The sequence below is a fragment of the Salvelinus fontinalis genome, chromosome 4 (assembly GCF_029448725.1).
Source record: "Salvelinus fontinalis isolate EN_2023a chromosome 4, ASM2944872v1, whole genome shotgun sequence".
In the NCBI taxonomy this organism is placed as follows: Eukaryota; Metazoa; Chordata; class Actinopteri; order Salmoniformes; family Salmonidae; genus Salvelinus; species Salvelinus fontinalis.
This window is the reverse complement of record NC_074668.1, coordinates 87044260-87060500: the sequence shown is the minus strand read 5'-3', so window position 1 is coordinate 87060500 and position 16241 is coordinate 87044260. Positions and strand designations below refer to the sequence as shown.

Sequence of the window (16241 nt, the reverse complement as noted above, 5' to 3'; positions counted from 1 at the left end):
TAGAGAGACCCTACTCCCCTAGAGACCCTACTCCCCTAGACGGACCCTACTCCCCTAGACGGACCCTACTCCCCTAGACGGACCCTACTCCACTAGAGAGACCCTACTCCACTAGAGAGACCCTACTCCACTAGAGAGACCCTACTCCACTAGAGAGACCCTACTCCACTAGAGAGACCCTACTCCACTAGACGGCCCCTACTCCCCTAGAGAGACCCTACTCCACTAGAGAGACCCTACTCCACTAGAGAGACCCTACTCCACTAGAGAGACCCTACTCCACTAGACGGCCCCTACTCCACTAGAGACCCTACTCCACTAGACGGACCCTACTCCCCTAGAGAGACCCTACTCCCCTAGACGGCCCCTACTCCCCTAGACGGCCCCTACTCCCCTAGAGAGACCCTACTCCCCTAGACGGACCCTACTCCACTAGACGGCCCCTACTCCCCTAGAGACCCTACTCCCCTAGAGACCCTACTCCATTAGACGGACCCTACTCCCCTAGAGAGACCCTACTCCCCTAGACGGACCCTACTCCACTAGACGGCCTCTACTCCCCTAGAGAGAGACCCTACTCCCCTAGAAAGACCCTACTCCCCTAGAGAGACCCTACTACCCTAGAGAGACCCTACTACCCTAGAGACCATACTCCCCTAGAGAGACCCTACTCCCCTAGAGAGACCATACTCCCCTAGAGACCCTACTCCCCTAGAGACCCTACTCCCCTAGAGACCCTACTCCCCTAGACGGACCCTACTCCACTAGACGGACCCTACTCCACTAGAGAGACCCTACTCCACTAGAGAGACCCTACTCCACTAGAGAGACCCTACTCCACTAGAGAGACCCTACTCCCCTAGACGGCCCCTACTCCCCTAGAGAGACCCTACTCCACTAGAGAGACCCTACTCCACTAGAGAGACCCTACTCCACTAGACGGCCCCTACTCCACTAGAGACCCTACTCCACTAGACGGACCCTACTCCACTAGACGGACCCTACTCCCCTAGAGAGACCCTACTCCCCTAGACGGCCCCTACTCCACTAGACGGCCCCTACTCCCCTAGAGGGACCCTACTCCCCTAGAGAGACCCTACTCCCCTAGAGAGACCCTACTCCACTAGACGGCCCCTACTCCACTAGAGACCCTACTCCACTAGACGGACCCTACTCCCCTAGAGAGACCCTACTCCACTAGACGGCCCCTACTCCACTAGACGGACCCTACTCCCCTAGAGAGACCCTACTCCCCTAGAGAGACCCTACTCCCCTAGAGAGACCCTACTCCACTAGACGGCCCCTACTCCACTAGACGGCCCCTACTACCCTAGAGGGACCCTACTCCCCTAGACGGACCCTACTCCACTAGACGGACCCTACTCCACTAGACGGACCCTACTCCACTAGAGAGACCCTACTCCACTAGAGAGACCCTACTCCACTAGAGAGACCCTACTCCCCTAGACGGCCCCTACTCCCCTAGAGAGACCCTACTCCACTAGACGGCCCCTACTCCCCTAGAGAGACCCTACTCCCCTAGAGAGACCCTACTCCCCTAGACGGCCCCTACTCCCCTAGAGACCCTACTCCACTAGACGGACCCTACTCCCCTAGACGGCCCCTACTCCCCTAGACGGCCCCTACTCCCCTAGACGGCCCCTACTCCCCTAGACGGCCCCTACTCCCCTAGACGGCCCCTACTCCCCTAGAGGGACCCTACTCCCCTAGACGGACCCTACTCCACTAGACGGACCCTACTCCACTAGACGGCCTCTACTCCCCTAGAGAGACCCTACTCCCCTAGAAAGACCCTACTCCCCTAGAAAGACCCTACTCCCCTAGAGAGACCCTACTACCCTAGAGACCATACTCCCCTAGAGAGACCCTACTCCCCTAGAGAGACCCTACTCCCCTAGAGAGACCCTACTCCCCTAGAGAGAACCTACTCCCCTAGAGACCCTACTCCCCTAGAGACCCTACTCCCCTAGAGACCCTACTCCCCTAGAGAGACCCTACTCCCCTAGAGACCCTACTCCCCTAGAGACCCTACTCCACTAGACGGCCCCTACTCCACTAGACGGCCCCTACTCCCCTAGGCGGCCCCTACTCCCCTAGGCGGCCCCTACTCCCCTAGGCGGCCCCTACTCCCCTAGGCGGCCCCTACTCCCCTAGGCGGCCCCTACTCCCCTAGGCGGCCCCTACTCCCCTAGGCGGCCCCTACTCCCCTAGGCGGCCCCTACTCCCCTAGAGAGACCCTACTCCACTAGAGAGACCCTACTCCCCTAGAGAGACCCTACTCCCCTAGAGAGACCCTACTCCCCTAGAGAGACCCTACTCCACTAGAGAGACCCTACTCCACTAGACGGACCCTACACCACTAGAGAGACCCTACTCCCCTAGAGAGACCCTACTCCCCTAAACGGCCCCTACTCCACTAGAGACCCTACTCCCCTAGGCGGCCCCTACTCCCCTAGAGACCCTACTCCCCTAGGCGGCCCCTACTCCCCTAGAGAGACCCTACTCTCCTAGAGAGACCCTACTCTCCTAGAGAGACCCTACTCCCCTAGGCGGCCCCTACTCCCCTAGAGACCCTACTCCCCTAGGCGGCCCCTACTCCCCTAGAGAGACCCTACTCTCCTAGAGAGACCCTACTCTCCTAGAGAGACCCTACTCTCCTAGAGAGACCCTACTCTCCTAGAGAGACCCTACTCCCCTAGAGGGACCCTACTCCACTAGAGAGACACTACTCCACTAGAGAGACCCTACTCCACTAGACGGACCCTACTCCCCTAGAGAGACCCTACTCCACTAGACGGACCCTACTCCCCTAGAGAGACCCTACTCCACTAGACGGACCCTACTCCCCTAGAGAGACCCTACTCCACTAGACGGACCCTACTCCCCTAGAGAGACCCTACTCCCCTAGAGACCCTACTCCACTAGAGACCCTACTCCACTAGACGGCCCCTACTCCCCTAGAGAGACCCTACTCCCCTAGACGGCCTCTACTCCACTAGACGGCCCCTACTCCACTAGACGGCCCCTACTCCCCTAGACGGCCCTACTCCCCTAAACGCCCCCTACTCCACTAGAGACCCTACTCCCCTAGGCGGCCCCTACTCCCCTAGAGACCCTACTCCCCTAAACGTCCCCTACTCCCCTAGGCGGCCCCTACTCCCCTAGAGACCCTACTCCCCTAAACGTCCCCTACTCCCCAAGGCGGCCCCTACTCCCCTAGAGAGACCCTACTCCCCTAGAGAGACCCTACTCCACTAGACGGCCCCTACTCCACTAGACGGCCCCTACTCCACTAGAGAGACCCTACTCCACTAGAGAGACCCTACTCCCCTAGAGAGACCCCTACTCCCCTAGACGGCCCCTACTCCCCTAGAGACCCTACTCCCCTAGAGACCCTACTCCCCTAGACGGCCCCTACTCCCCTAGAGAGACCCTACTCCCCTAGACGGCCTCTACTCCACTAGACGGCCCCTACTCCACTAGACGGCCCCTACTCCCCTAGAGACCCTACTCCCCTAAACGCCCCCTACTCCACTAGAGACCCTACTCCCCTAGGCGGCCCCTACTCCCCTAGACGGACCCTACTCCCCTAAACGTCCCCTACTCCCCAAGGCGGCCCCTACTCCCCTAGAGAGACCCTACTCCCCTAGAGAGACCCTACTCCACTAGACGGCCCCTACTCCACTAGACGGCCCCTACTCCACTAGACGGCCCCTACTCCACTAGAGAGACCCTACTCCCCTAGAGAGACCCTACTCCACTAGACGGCCCCTACTCCACTAGAGAGACCCTACTCCCCTAGAGAGACCCTACTCCCCTAGACGGACCCTACTCCACTAGAGGGACCCTACTCCCCTAAACGGCCCCTACTCCCCTAGACGGCCCCTACTCCTCTAGAGATACCCTACTCCCCTAAACGTCCCCTACTCCACTAGAGACCCTACTCCCCTAGGCGGCCCCTACTCCCCTAGAGACCCTACTCCCCTAGGCGGCCCCTACTCCCCTAGGCGGCCCCTACTCCCCTAGGCGGCCCCTACTCCCCTAGGCGGCCCCTACTCCCCTAGACGGCCCCTACTCCCCTAGACGGCCCCTACTCCACTAGAGAGACCCTACTCCCCTAGAGAGACCTTACTCCCCTAGAGAGACCCTACTCCACTAGAGAGAGACCCTACTCCACTAGAGAGACCCTACTCCCCTAGAGAGACCCTACTCCCCTAGAGAGACCCTACTCCCCTAGAGAGACCCTACTCCACTAGACGGCCCCTACTCCCCTAGAGGGACCCTACTCCACTAGAGAGACCCTACTCCACTAGAGAGACCCTACTCCTCTAGAGATACCCTACTCCCATAAACGGCCCCTACTCCTCTAGAGATACCCTACTCCCGTAAACGGCCCCTACTCCCCTAGAGACGCTACTCCCCTAGAGAGAGACCCTACTCCACTAGAGAGAGACCCTACTCCACTAGAGAGAGACCCTACTCCACTAGAGAGAGACCCTACTCCACTAGAGAGAGACCCTACTCCACTAGAGAGAGACCCTACTCCACTAGAGAGAGACCCTACTCCACTAGAGAGAGACCCTACTCCACTAGAGAGAGACCCTACTCCACTAGAGAGAGACCCTACTCCACTAGAGAGAGACCCTACTCCACTAGAGAGAGACCCTACTCCACTAGAGAGAGACCCTACTCCACTAGAGAGAGACCCTACTCCACTAGAGAGAGACCCTACTCCACTAGAGAGAGACCCTACTCCACTAGAGAGAGACCCTACTCCACTAGAGAGACCCTACTCCTCTAGAGAGACCCTACTCCTCTAGAGAGACCCTACTCCACTAGACGGCCCCTACTCCACTAGGCGGCCCCTACTCCCCTAGAGAGACCCTACTCCACTAGAGAGACCCTACTCCCCTAGAGAGACCCTACTCCCCTAGAGAGACCCTACTCCCCTAGAGAGACCCTACTCCACTAGAGAGACCCTACTCCACTAGACGGACCCTACTCCACTAGAGAGACCCTACTCCACTAGACGGACCCTACTCCACTAGAGAGACCCTACTCCCCTAGAGAGACCCTACTCCCCTAGGCGGCCCCTACTCCCCTAGAGACCCTACTCCCCTAGGCGGCCCCTACTCCCCTAGAGAGACCCTACTCTCCTAGAGAGACCCTACTCTCCTAGAGAGACCCTACTCCCCTAGGCGGCCCCTACTCCCCTAGAGACCCTACTCCCCTAGAGAGACCCTACTCTCCTAGAGAGACCCTACTCTCCTAGAGAGACCCTACTCTCCTAGAGAGACCCTACTCTCCTAGAGAGACCCTACTCCCCTAGAGGGACCCTACTCCCCTAGAGGGACCCTACTCCACTAGAGAGACACTACTCCACTAGAGAGACCCTACTCCACTAGACGGACCCTACTCCCCTAGAGAGACCCTACTCCACTAGACGGACCCTACTCCACTAGACGGACCCTACTCCCCTAGAGAGACCCTACTCCACTAGACGGACCCTACTCCCCTAGAGAGACCCTACTCCCCTAGAGACCCTACTCCCCTAGAGACCCTACTCCCCTAGAGACCCTACTCCACTAGACGGCCCCTACTCCCCTAGAGGGACCCTACTCCCCTAGACGGACCCTACTCCCCTAGACGGCCCCTACTCCCCTAGACGGCCCCTACTCCCCTAGACGGCCCCTACTCCCCTAGACGGCCCCTACTCCCCTAGACGGCCCCTACTCCCCTAGAGAGACCCTACTCCCCTAGAGAGACCCTACTCCCCTAGACGGCCTCTACTCCACTAGACGGCCCCTACTCCACTAGACGGCCCCTACTCCCCTAGAGACCCTACTCCCCTAAACGCCCCCTACTCCACTAGAGACCCTACTCCCCTAGGCGGCCCCTACTCCCCTAGAGACCCTACTCCCCTAAACGTCCCCTACTCCCCTAGAGACCCTACTCCCCAAGGCGGCCCCTACTCCCCTAGAGAGACCCTACTCCCCTAGAGAGACCCTACTCCACTAGACGGCCCCTACTCCACTAGACGGCCCCTACTCCACTAGAGAGACCCTACTCCCCTAGAGAGACCCTACTCCACTAGACGGCCCCTACTCCACTAGAGAGACCCTACTCCCCTAGAGAGACCCTACTCCCCTAGACGGACCCTACTCCACTAGAGGGACCCTACTCCCCTAAACGGCCCCTACTCCCCTAGACGGCCCCTACTCCTCTAGAGATACCCTACTCCCCTAAACGTCCCCTACTCCACTAGAGACCCTACTCCCCTAGGCGGCCCCTACTCCCCTAGAGACCCTACTCCCCTAGGCGGCCCCTACTCCCCTAGGCGGCCCCTACTCCCCTAGGCGGCCCCTACTCCCCTAGGCGGCCCCTACTCCCCTAGGCGGCCCCTACTCCACTAGAGAGACCCTACTCCCCTAGAGAGACCCTACTCCCCTAGAGAGACCCTACTCCACTAGAGAGACCCTACTCCCCTAGAGAGACCCTACTCCCCTAGAGAGACCCTACTCCCCTAGAGAGACCCTACTCCACTAGACGGCCCCTACTCCCCTAGAGGGACCCTACTCCTCTAGAGATACCCTACTCCCGTAAACGGCCCCTACTCCCCTAGAGACCCTACTCCCCTAGAGAGAGACCCTACTCCACTAGAGAGAGACCCTACTCCACTAGAGACCCTACTCCACTAGAGAGAGACCCTACTCCACTAGAGAGAGACCCTACTCCACTAGAGAGAGACCCTACTCCACTAGAGAGAGACCCTACTCCACTAGAGAGAGACCCTACTCCACTAGAGAGAGACCCTACTCCACTAGAGAGAGACCCTACTCCACTAGAGAGAGACCCTACTCCACTAGAGAGAGACCCTACTCCACTAGAGAGAGACCCTACTCCACTAGAGAGAGACCCTACTCCACTAGAGAGAGACCCTACTCCACTAGAGAGAGACCCTACTCCACTAGAGAGAGACCCTACTCCACTAGAGAGAGACCCTACTCCACTAGAGAGAGACCCTACTCCACTAGAGAGAGACCCTACTCCACTAGAGAGAGACCCTACTCCACTAGAGAGAGACCCTACTCCACTAGAGAGAGACCCTACTCCACTAGAGAGAGACCCTACTCCACTAGAGAGACCCTACTCCTCTAGAGAGACCCTACTCCTCTAGAGAGACCCTACTCCTCTAGAGAGACCCTACTCCACTAGACGGCCCCTACTCCACTAGACGGCCCCTACTCCACTAGACGGCCCCTACTCCACTAGACGGCCCCTACTCCACTAGACGGCCCCTACTCCACTAGACGGCCCCTACTCCACTAGACGGCCCCTACTCCACTAGACGGCCCCTACTCCACTAGACGGCCCCTACTCCACTAGACGGCCCCTACTCCACTAGACGGCCCCTTCTCCACTAGACGGCCCCTACTCCACTAGACGGCCCCTACTCCACTAGACGGCCCCTACTCCACTAGACGGCCCCTACTCCACTAGACGGCCCCTACTCCACTAGACGGCCCCTACTCCACTAGACGGCCCCTACTCCACTAGACGGCCCCTACTCCACTAGACGGCCCTACTCCACTAGACGGCCCCTACTCCCCTAGACGGCCCCTACTCCACTAGACGGCCCCTACTCCACTAGACGGCCCCTACTCCACTAGACGGCCCCTACTCCCCTAGACGGCCCCTACTCCCCTAGACTCCTGAAATCTGAAATGGTTGAATAGGTGGAGTACTTCTCCCTCCCTCCCTCTTTCAGTCTTCCCTTTCTATCTCACTCGTCCTCTCTTTCTCAGTCTGGGATCTACAAACTACTCTGCAAAAACAAAACATGTCATTGCTTGTTGTTTGCTTGTCTCTCAGTCGTGTAACGTCATCCGTTTGGAATGTAATCTGAGCAGTAATAGAGGTTTAACAGATAGGCTGTACTGAGTCAGGTAGCCTGGGATCAGACCAAGACACTGTGGATGGACATCTCTCTCCTGACGCATCAGTACACACACACAGGGTGAAGGCATCTGCAGTGACAACATCTTCTGCTCTCAGCCTCCTACCCTCCTACTCACTCACTGTCTCTCTCACACACACACACACACACACACACCTGATCTCAGCCCCTCACCACCCACAGTTTGGCAGGAAGTCTGCATGACTCAACATTTATGACTAGCAGCCAATCGCAGGCCAGGAGAGAGGGGCACTGGCCAGTGGGAACTCAGAATCCGACAGGCAACCGTCACCTGCATCTGCGTAAGCAGGACGTCACACTTCCACAGGCAGCTTTCTGATTTGACGTCTCACTCACAGGCAGTCTGCTGATTTGACTGCTGGTTTGAGTGATGCGCCTGGACGAAGCAACTTTTAACTAAGACAAGAGTTGGCTAAAGGACAACTGCTAGTCTGAATTTCTAGTCTGAAAACCACTGCTAGCTCCTACCACTTCGTTAGACTTGAGGATTTGTGTTACCTACCCCAAGCTGATTGGTTTTATCTTAGCGGGCGAACACGTCCTGTAGTATGCAGAAGGGATAAGGTGAATGGTTGTCAACTCAGTTGTTCAGTTCAATGTGGTTCACTGAGTGTGCCAGGGGCAAATCTGAAAATTGAACACTATTACCTATATAGTGCACTATTTCAAATGGCACCCTATTCCGAACATAGGGCTATGGTCAAAAGTTGAGCACTATAGGCTCCCGAGTGGCGCAGCGGTCTAAGTGCTGGAGGTGTCACTACAGACCCTGGTTCGATTCCAGGCTGTGTCACAACCGGCCGTGATTGGGAGTCCCATAGGGCAGCGCAAAATTGGCCCAGCGTTGTCCATGGGGTTTGGCCGGGGTAGGCCGTCATTGTAAATAAGAATCTGTTCTTAACTGACTTGCCGAGTTAAATAAAGCTTAAATAAAAATAAATAAATAGGGCCTGTTCAAAAAGTAATGTACTAAATATGGACTAAGGTGCCATTTTGGACGAAACCCATGTGACTGGCTATCACCACGTTGGCGTATTCCAACTCTTACCTCACTTCCTCTTCTTTGAGCCTGCGTGCTGCCTGCTTAGACTGTTTAATCTGCAAGTCCAGTCTGTGCAGGAAGTCTTGAGCCGACAGCTCTTCTGGTTGGGGCCGTTTATAACTCCTACTGTCCTTATCCCCAGAGCCAGGGGCCGGAGGCGGCGAGGGGCCCTCCTCAGTGTCCCTGTCCTGCCCCACACACAGGGGGTGGAAGTCCTGGTGCTGGGGATCTCCGTCGGGGGACTCTAGAGACAGGCCGTTGAAGGGAGAGGTCTCTGAGACCACAGGGATGTTGAGGGTGTTACGCAGGAAGATACAGTCGTTACTGAACAGCTTGTTAGTCCTCTTGATCTGCTCCATCTGGAATCATATATGTGACATAACGATTATAACACATTAATAACAAAACAATAACAGTATTAATAACAGGTTAACAAAGCAATAACATCAGTATTAATAACTGCAGTCACAAAGCAGTCATAACAGAAATAGAAAAACTAACAAGATTGTAATAACAAGGCAGTAACAACAGTATCAATACTGATGGAAATGTAGGTAGTAACACATGTTGTTATTGAGTGAAAGATGAGCAATGTACAATGTCAGGAAGTACATTGTCTGTCAGGAAGACAGACACTCCTAGAAGCCCCTAGGGCAGGGATGGGCTACTCCAGACCTGGAGGGACAGTGTGTGCAAGCGTTTGTTTCACCACAACACTAACACACCAGATTAAAGGAAAACCAGCACACTGTGCTCCTTCAGGACTGGAGTAGTCCACAATGGTCATCAGTGACAGTGAGCTACAGAGATGGGAATGATGACTGCCAAACACTGCACGTGGCTGAAGTTGCTCACACAAGATCACAAGACCCTTTGTGTAACCTGTTTGTTCCAGTTGTCTATTGCACTGGTGTCCTACAGGTATGGAGACAGTAGCCAACAGTGCTACACTGTAGCACATTCTGTTATGAGTCATGATGACCATGTTGTTAATGCAACAATGTGACAATGTAGCTAATGTGGAGCAGGAAACGCTCAGGCCTTGAATGGGATGAAATCTGATACTGAAGTTTCTGGGTCGAAGCCTGCCCAGTCCGTCCGTTGCATTCAGGTATCATGAGAGTAAGTCATAAATGTTTGGATCTAATAATAATTTAATCGTGTAGTAGGTCTATGCTAGTTCAATCTTGCAAGCACTGATTTTATTATACTCGCGACCATGATATGACAGCGTAGCAAATAGGTGGTCCCAAAAAATGCTCGCATGCATGACAGTTGATGAAAACAAATGCGCGGTGAATGAGATTTCACATTTTAATATCCACAACCATAACACAAAAGACATTCACACAAAACGTGTGTGTGTGCCGGTAATAACCTTACCGTTACTTCGTATTTGAGGGCTATGCCCTGCAAAGTGTCGCTGTCTGTGACCCGATGCTCTATGTATTTCTCGCCGAGAGAAGCCGCGACGCTAGCCGTACTCCCGTAAGACCGGATCTTGGTTCGGGCCAGACTCTGAGACAGTTCACTATCGGATTCTGAACCGGACCGGGACCGGGGAAAGATGGGCTGTCCGATACCAAACCTCGCTCCACCATCCCTCATCGGCAGGACAGGCGAGTACTCCGCCATCTTCTCTCGGTAGCTGCTGGTTGGTTTGTGATGCGCCGACTGCACTCAGCTAACCTGGGCTAGGAGGTAGCCAAGTGGCTGGCTAGCTTACTCAGTCAGGCTGCGGGAAGATTGCCATTTCTAGTTTGGTGACACATGTCGATCCTGTGTGAATGTGGCATATTTCAGGTCAGGCAAAACCGAGCCGTTCGCTGTTTGGTGCCATAGACAGACAGACAGACACTCACAGACAGTCGTTACTTACTTACGTTGCAGACGTAAAAAAAAAACGTGGAACGCTCGGTGTGAATTTGGGGCAATGCAATTGGATACGCACTCCAGCGTGTCTTCGCCGCTCCACGCTTGTGACGTCACCAGTGTCATTTGAGAGCACAGTTTTGGCATACTGCCAGCTAGGGCCCAAACATGCAGATGTTGTTTTACAGTAGGCCTATCTGATTAAAAAACTGTCAGTCTACTTTAAAAAAGATATATATGTTCACACCTAACCATTGTGAAATAGAGTGAATATAAACTTTATTGTCGATTTGATTAGAATAGCACCCATGGATGGAGAGCAATTTTGGGGTTAAGTGCCTTGCTCAAGGACACAGCAGTGGTTTGTGGGCCTACCTACCAGCCTGAGGCTGCTGCTATTGCCTGGTTGTCCTTCTTGGTAAGTTTCATGTGTCTGTGAGCTATGTGTCTGTGGAATGTAACAATGACCAGCGACACAGGGGCAGGGGGAGGAGGAGAGGGGGGGGGGGGGGGGACCAACCCAGTGACCACCACAAGTGTTACATATCAAATTCTTATTGACTGGATTTTTAAGAAGAACTTAAGATGTGCTATCTTGTCTTTGTACTTTTCCATCAATAGAGATTGTGGTTTGGGAGAGTCTCTCATAGAGAGGAGTGGATGGTGGTTTGGGAGAGTCTCTCATAGAGAGGAGTGGATGGTGGTTTGGGAGAGTCTCTCATAGAGAGGAGTGGATGGTGGTTTGGGAGAGTCTCTCATAGAGAGGAGTGGATGGTGGGAGAGTCTCTCATAGAGAGGAGTGGATGGTGGTTTGGGAGAGACTGTCAGAGAGGACTGCTCTCTATAGTCTGTCTCTTCTCAGATGACATGAAGAGGAAGCAGGGACAGATTGGGACCAGAAACCGGACCACTTTTTTTATCTCGAGGCCCCCATATTAGTCAAACAATGATAATTTTGCGCAAAAACACAAATTTAGATAGGCCCACAGGGCTAAAAATGGACCAGTCCACCTGGCATTTACCTGAAATGTCCTATGACCAGTCCTCCCCTGAGAGGAAGTGTATATGTGTCTTTATAGCAGACATGTTCCGAAAACAAACACATGTCCATGACAATCAACCACTTCTGGCTAGTAGGGCCACTCTCTCTTCAAATGTCCATTGTTCTCTGTTAGATATGGACAATAAAGTTGTATTGTATAGTATCAACATTAAACAGTCTGTACCATTAAACAGTATCTACTATGTTATTGTATACTGAAGTGACCCAGAACATCAACCACGTATCACAGTCATAGTCAGTAAAACTTTCCTATTCTATTGTAGTCACTGTTATGCTCATGTTGGACAAGCTGGCAGTACTATAGTGATGGCAAGGTCTCAGATGTAGAGATTACACGGGGACACAACGACCAGCGAGTGCTGATGTCTCATACATACACACAGACACACACACACACGTACACACACATTTCTCTGAATGCATCACCATATTGAAATGTAATTTGCTCAAAAACAAATATTGTGTTACTGAGGGAACAAAAGTGGAGGAATAGAATCATGAACCCTGTATGATTAATTCATATCATTAGATGGAGATTATACTTCTGTCATGTCCTTTTTTCTCTGACATTTAACTAATGGAAATCACATCATTAAAACACATGTACGGGCAGATGAACAGAGAGAGAGAGAAAGAGAGAGAGACAGAGATGAAGGGAGAGAGATAGAGCAGAGTAAAATAGATTTGAAGGGTAGAGAAAGAGAGAGAGAGATGAAGGGGATAGAGAGAGCAGAGGGAAAGAGATAGAGATGAAGGGGAGAGGGAGAGGGAGAGAGAGCAGAGCGATAGATAGATGAAGGGAGAGAGAGATCAGAAAGAGCAGGGAGAGAGGTGGAAAGAGAGAGGGGGAGAGAAAGATAGAGAGATTGGGCATAGAGATCCTATAATTGACTGTTGTATATAATTGTGTGGATGGGGAAAGTGCAACAACAAGTGGGGTGGTGAAAGAACAAGAAGAGAGAGAGAAAAAGAGAGAGAGAGAGAGAGGGAAAGAAAGAGGACGAGAAAGAGAGCGAGAGAAAGTGTATGCACACATACACATACACACATTTCTCTGAATGAATCACCATATTGAAATGTAATTTACTCAAAAACAAATATTGCATTACAAGTGGGAAACAAGAGGAGAAATAGATGAATGAATCCTGTATGATTAATTCATATAATTAGATGGAGATTATGGTTTTGTAACATTCTTTTCTCTCTGAAATTCAACTTATGGAAATCACATCATTAACACAGCAGCATACCACCCTGCCTACCACTGCTGGCTTGCTTCTGAAGCTAAGCAGGGTTGGTCCTGGTCAGTCCCTGGATGGGAGACCAGATGCTGCTGGAAGTGGTGTTGGAGGGCCAGTAGGAGGCACTCTTTCCTCTGGTCTAAAAAATATCCCAATGCCCCAGGGCAGTGATTGGGGACACTGCCCTGTGTAGGGTGCCGTCTTTCGGATGGGACATTAAACGGGTGTCCTGACTCTCTGAGGTCATTAAAGATCCCATGGCACTTATCGTAAGAGTAGGGGTGTTAACCCCGGTGTCCTGGCTAAATTCCCATTCTGACCCTCAAACCATCATGGTCACCTAATAATCCCCAGTTTACAATTGGCTCATTCATCCCCCTCCTCTCCCCTGTAACTATTCCCCAGGTCGTTGCTGCAAATGAGAACGTGTTCTCAGTCAACTTACCTGGTAAAATAACGGTAAAATAAATAAACACATGTAAGGGCAGAGAGAGAGAGAGATGAAGGGGGAGAGAGACAGCAGAGCGAAAGAGAGTAGAGTGGAGAGAGAGAGCAAAGAGAGAGAGAGAGAGAGAGAGAGAGGGAGAGACCACTGACCACTTTGACTGACCCCAAATTAAGAAAATCCTTGACTATTTGCAGACTCATTGAGCATAGCCTTGCTATTGAGAGAGGCTGCCATAAACAGACCTGGTTCTCGAGAGAAGACAAAATGAGGTGGAAACTGAGGTACACTTCCTAACCTCCTGCCAAATGTATGACCACATTAGAGACACATACAGTACCAGTCAAAAGTTTGGCCACACCTACTCATTCAATAGTTTTTCTTTATTTTTACTATTTTCTACATTGTAGAATAATAGTGAAGACATCAAAACTATGAAATAACACATGGAATCATGTAGTAACCAAAAAAGTGTTAAACAAATCAAAATGTATTTTATATTTGAGATTCTTCAAAGTAGCCACCCTTTGCCTTGGTGACAGCTTTGCACTCTCTTGGCATTCTCTCAACCAGCTTCATGAGTTAGTCACCTGGATTGCATTTCAATTAACAGGTGTGCCTTGTTAAAGGTTCATTTGTGGAATTTCTTTCCTTCTTAATGCGTTCGAGCTAATCAGTTGTGTTGTGACAAGGTAGGGGTGGTATACAGAAGATAGCCCTATTTCAGTCCCTCCAGGATTCTGCAATCAGTGCAGAATAATGTGAGAGCTCGCAATTTTGATCAATCCCTGCACTTTTAGCGCATAAAAGGGTCCAATCAAAAGCGGGGTTCGTAATTTTGACCAATTACTGCACTGTACCGTGGAAAATTGCCCAATGCAACCACACATCAACAATGTTTTTTCCCCCTGGCCTGTCAGCGTATTCATGTGCGAAGGTGATGGGTGATTGTCAATGTCTGACAGTACAATAAACAGAAATCAATCTCATTTGCCAACAAAAATAACAGCTAAAGACCGTGCGAAACAATATCCAAATGTTTTTGGAAACGAGAGAAAGTCACTCCGAATCAGCAAAGCATATGAGAATGTCAGAACAGTTCCCACAGTGGTGGCAGATCACCATGACTGAAGTGGTAGCAGGGAAGACTGTGGGAAGCACTGGAAGAATCAAGGTGAGGGGTGTTTTACTCAACTTTTACTCCGCTAACCTTGGCTTTAGTAGTGTGGTCGGCACTCTGCTCTCCCCAGTCTAACCTTGGCTTTAGTAGGGTGGTCGGCACTCTGCTCTCCCCAGTCTAACCTTGGCTTTAGTAGTGTGGTCGGCACTCTGCTCTCCCAGTCTAACCTTGGCTTTAGTAGGGTGGTCGGCACTCTGCTCTCCCCAGTCTAACCTTGGCTTTAGTAGGGTGGTCGGCACTCTGCTCTCCCCAGTCTAACCTTGGCTTTAGTAGGGTGGTCGGCACTCTGCTCTCCCCAGTCTAACCTTGGCTTTAGTAGGGTGGTCGGCACTCTGCTCTCCCCAGTCTAACCTTGGCTTTAGTAGGGTGGTCGGCACTCTGCTCTCCCCAGTCTAACCTTGGCTTTAGTAGGGTGGTCGGCACTCTGCTCTCCCCAGTCTAACCTTGGCTTTAGTAGGGGGGTCGGCACTCTGGCTCCCCAGTCTAACCTTGGCTTTAGTAGGGTGGTCGGCACTCTGCTCTCCCCAGTCTAACCTTGGCTTTAGTAGGGTGGTCGGCACCTTGCTCTCCCCAGTCTAACCTTGACTTTAGTAGGGTGGTCGGCACCCTGCTCTCCCCAGTCTAACCTTGGCTTTAGTAGGGTGGTCGGCACCCTGCTCTCCCCAGTCTAACCTTGGCTTTAGTAGGGTGGTCGGCACTCTGGCTCCCCAGTCTAACCTTGGCTTTAGTAGGGTGGTCGGCACTCTGCTCTCCCCAGTCTAACCTTGGCTTTAGTAGGGTGGTCGGCACCCTGCTCTCCCCAGTCTAACCTTGGCTTTAGTAGGGTGGTCGGCACTCTGCTCTCCCCAGTCTAACCTTGGCTTTAGTAGGGTGGTCGGCACTCTGCTCTCCCCAGTCTAATCTTGGCTTTAGTAGGGTGGTCGGCACTCTGCTCTCCCCAGTCTAACCTTGGCTTTAGTAGGGTGGTCGGCACCCTGCTCTCCCCAGTCTAACCTTGGCTTTAGTAGGGTGGTCGGCACTCTGCTCTCCCAGTCTGTCTATGGAGCTGCTCAAGTTTGTAAAACTTAATACGGATCACGAAAGCACAATCTTTCAGGATTTTTTAGAAATGGTAATACTGTTTAAAAAGTACATATCAACCACAAAACTCTATTTTTAAGTTCTGTTCTTTATCTCACCTACGACCCTTTCAGAAAAAATCACAATCTCAAGTATTTTGAAGACAATTTATGCGAAAGAAATATCAATCCTCAAATTGAAAGCGATTGATCAGATTTGAATCTATTTGGGGGGTTTTGAGAGAGAGCGAGAGAGAGTGTGAGTGTGAATGGGAGGTGCATCTGGTGTTGGTAGCAAGCCCCCAGCCTGATGGAGAGGTGTGTGTGTGTGTGTGTGAGTG

The 16241-nt window shown here is 52.4% G+C and overlaps 1 protein-coding gene across 1 annotated transcript in view; it reads right to left on the bottom strand.

Annotated features, from left to right (window-relative positions):
- The window catches only part of LOC129854596 (lysM and putative peptidoglycan-binding domain-containing protein 2-like), a 34180-nt gene extending 23239 nt beyond the window's left edge, over nucleotides 1-10941 (bottom strand). The window contains exons 1-2 of the mRNA XM_055921834.1: nucleotides 10425-10941; nucleotides 9048-9400 (exon numbers count right to left, since the gene is read on the bottom strand). Coding sequence (XP_055777809.1) covers nucleotides 9048-9400; nucleotides 10425-10676 — 605 coding nt within the window. The 5' untranslated portion in view covers nucleotides 10677-10941. The remainder of the gene's footprint in view (nucleotides 1-9047; nucleotides 9401-10424) is intronic.
- Between the last annotated feature and the right edge of the window lie 5300 nt (nucleotides 10942-16241).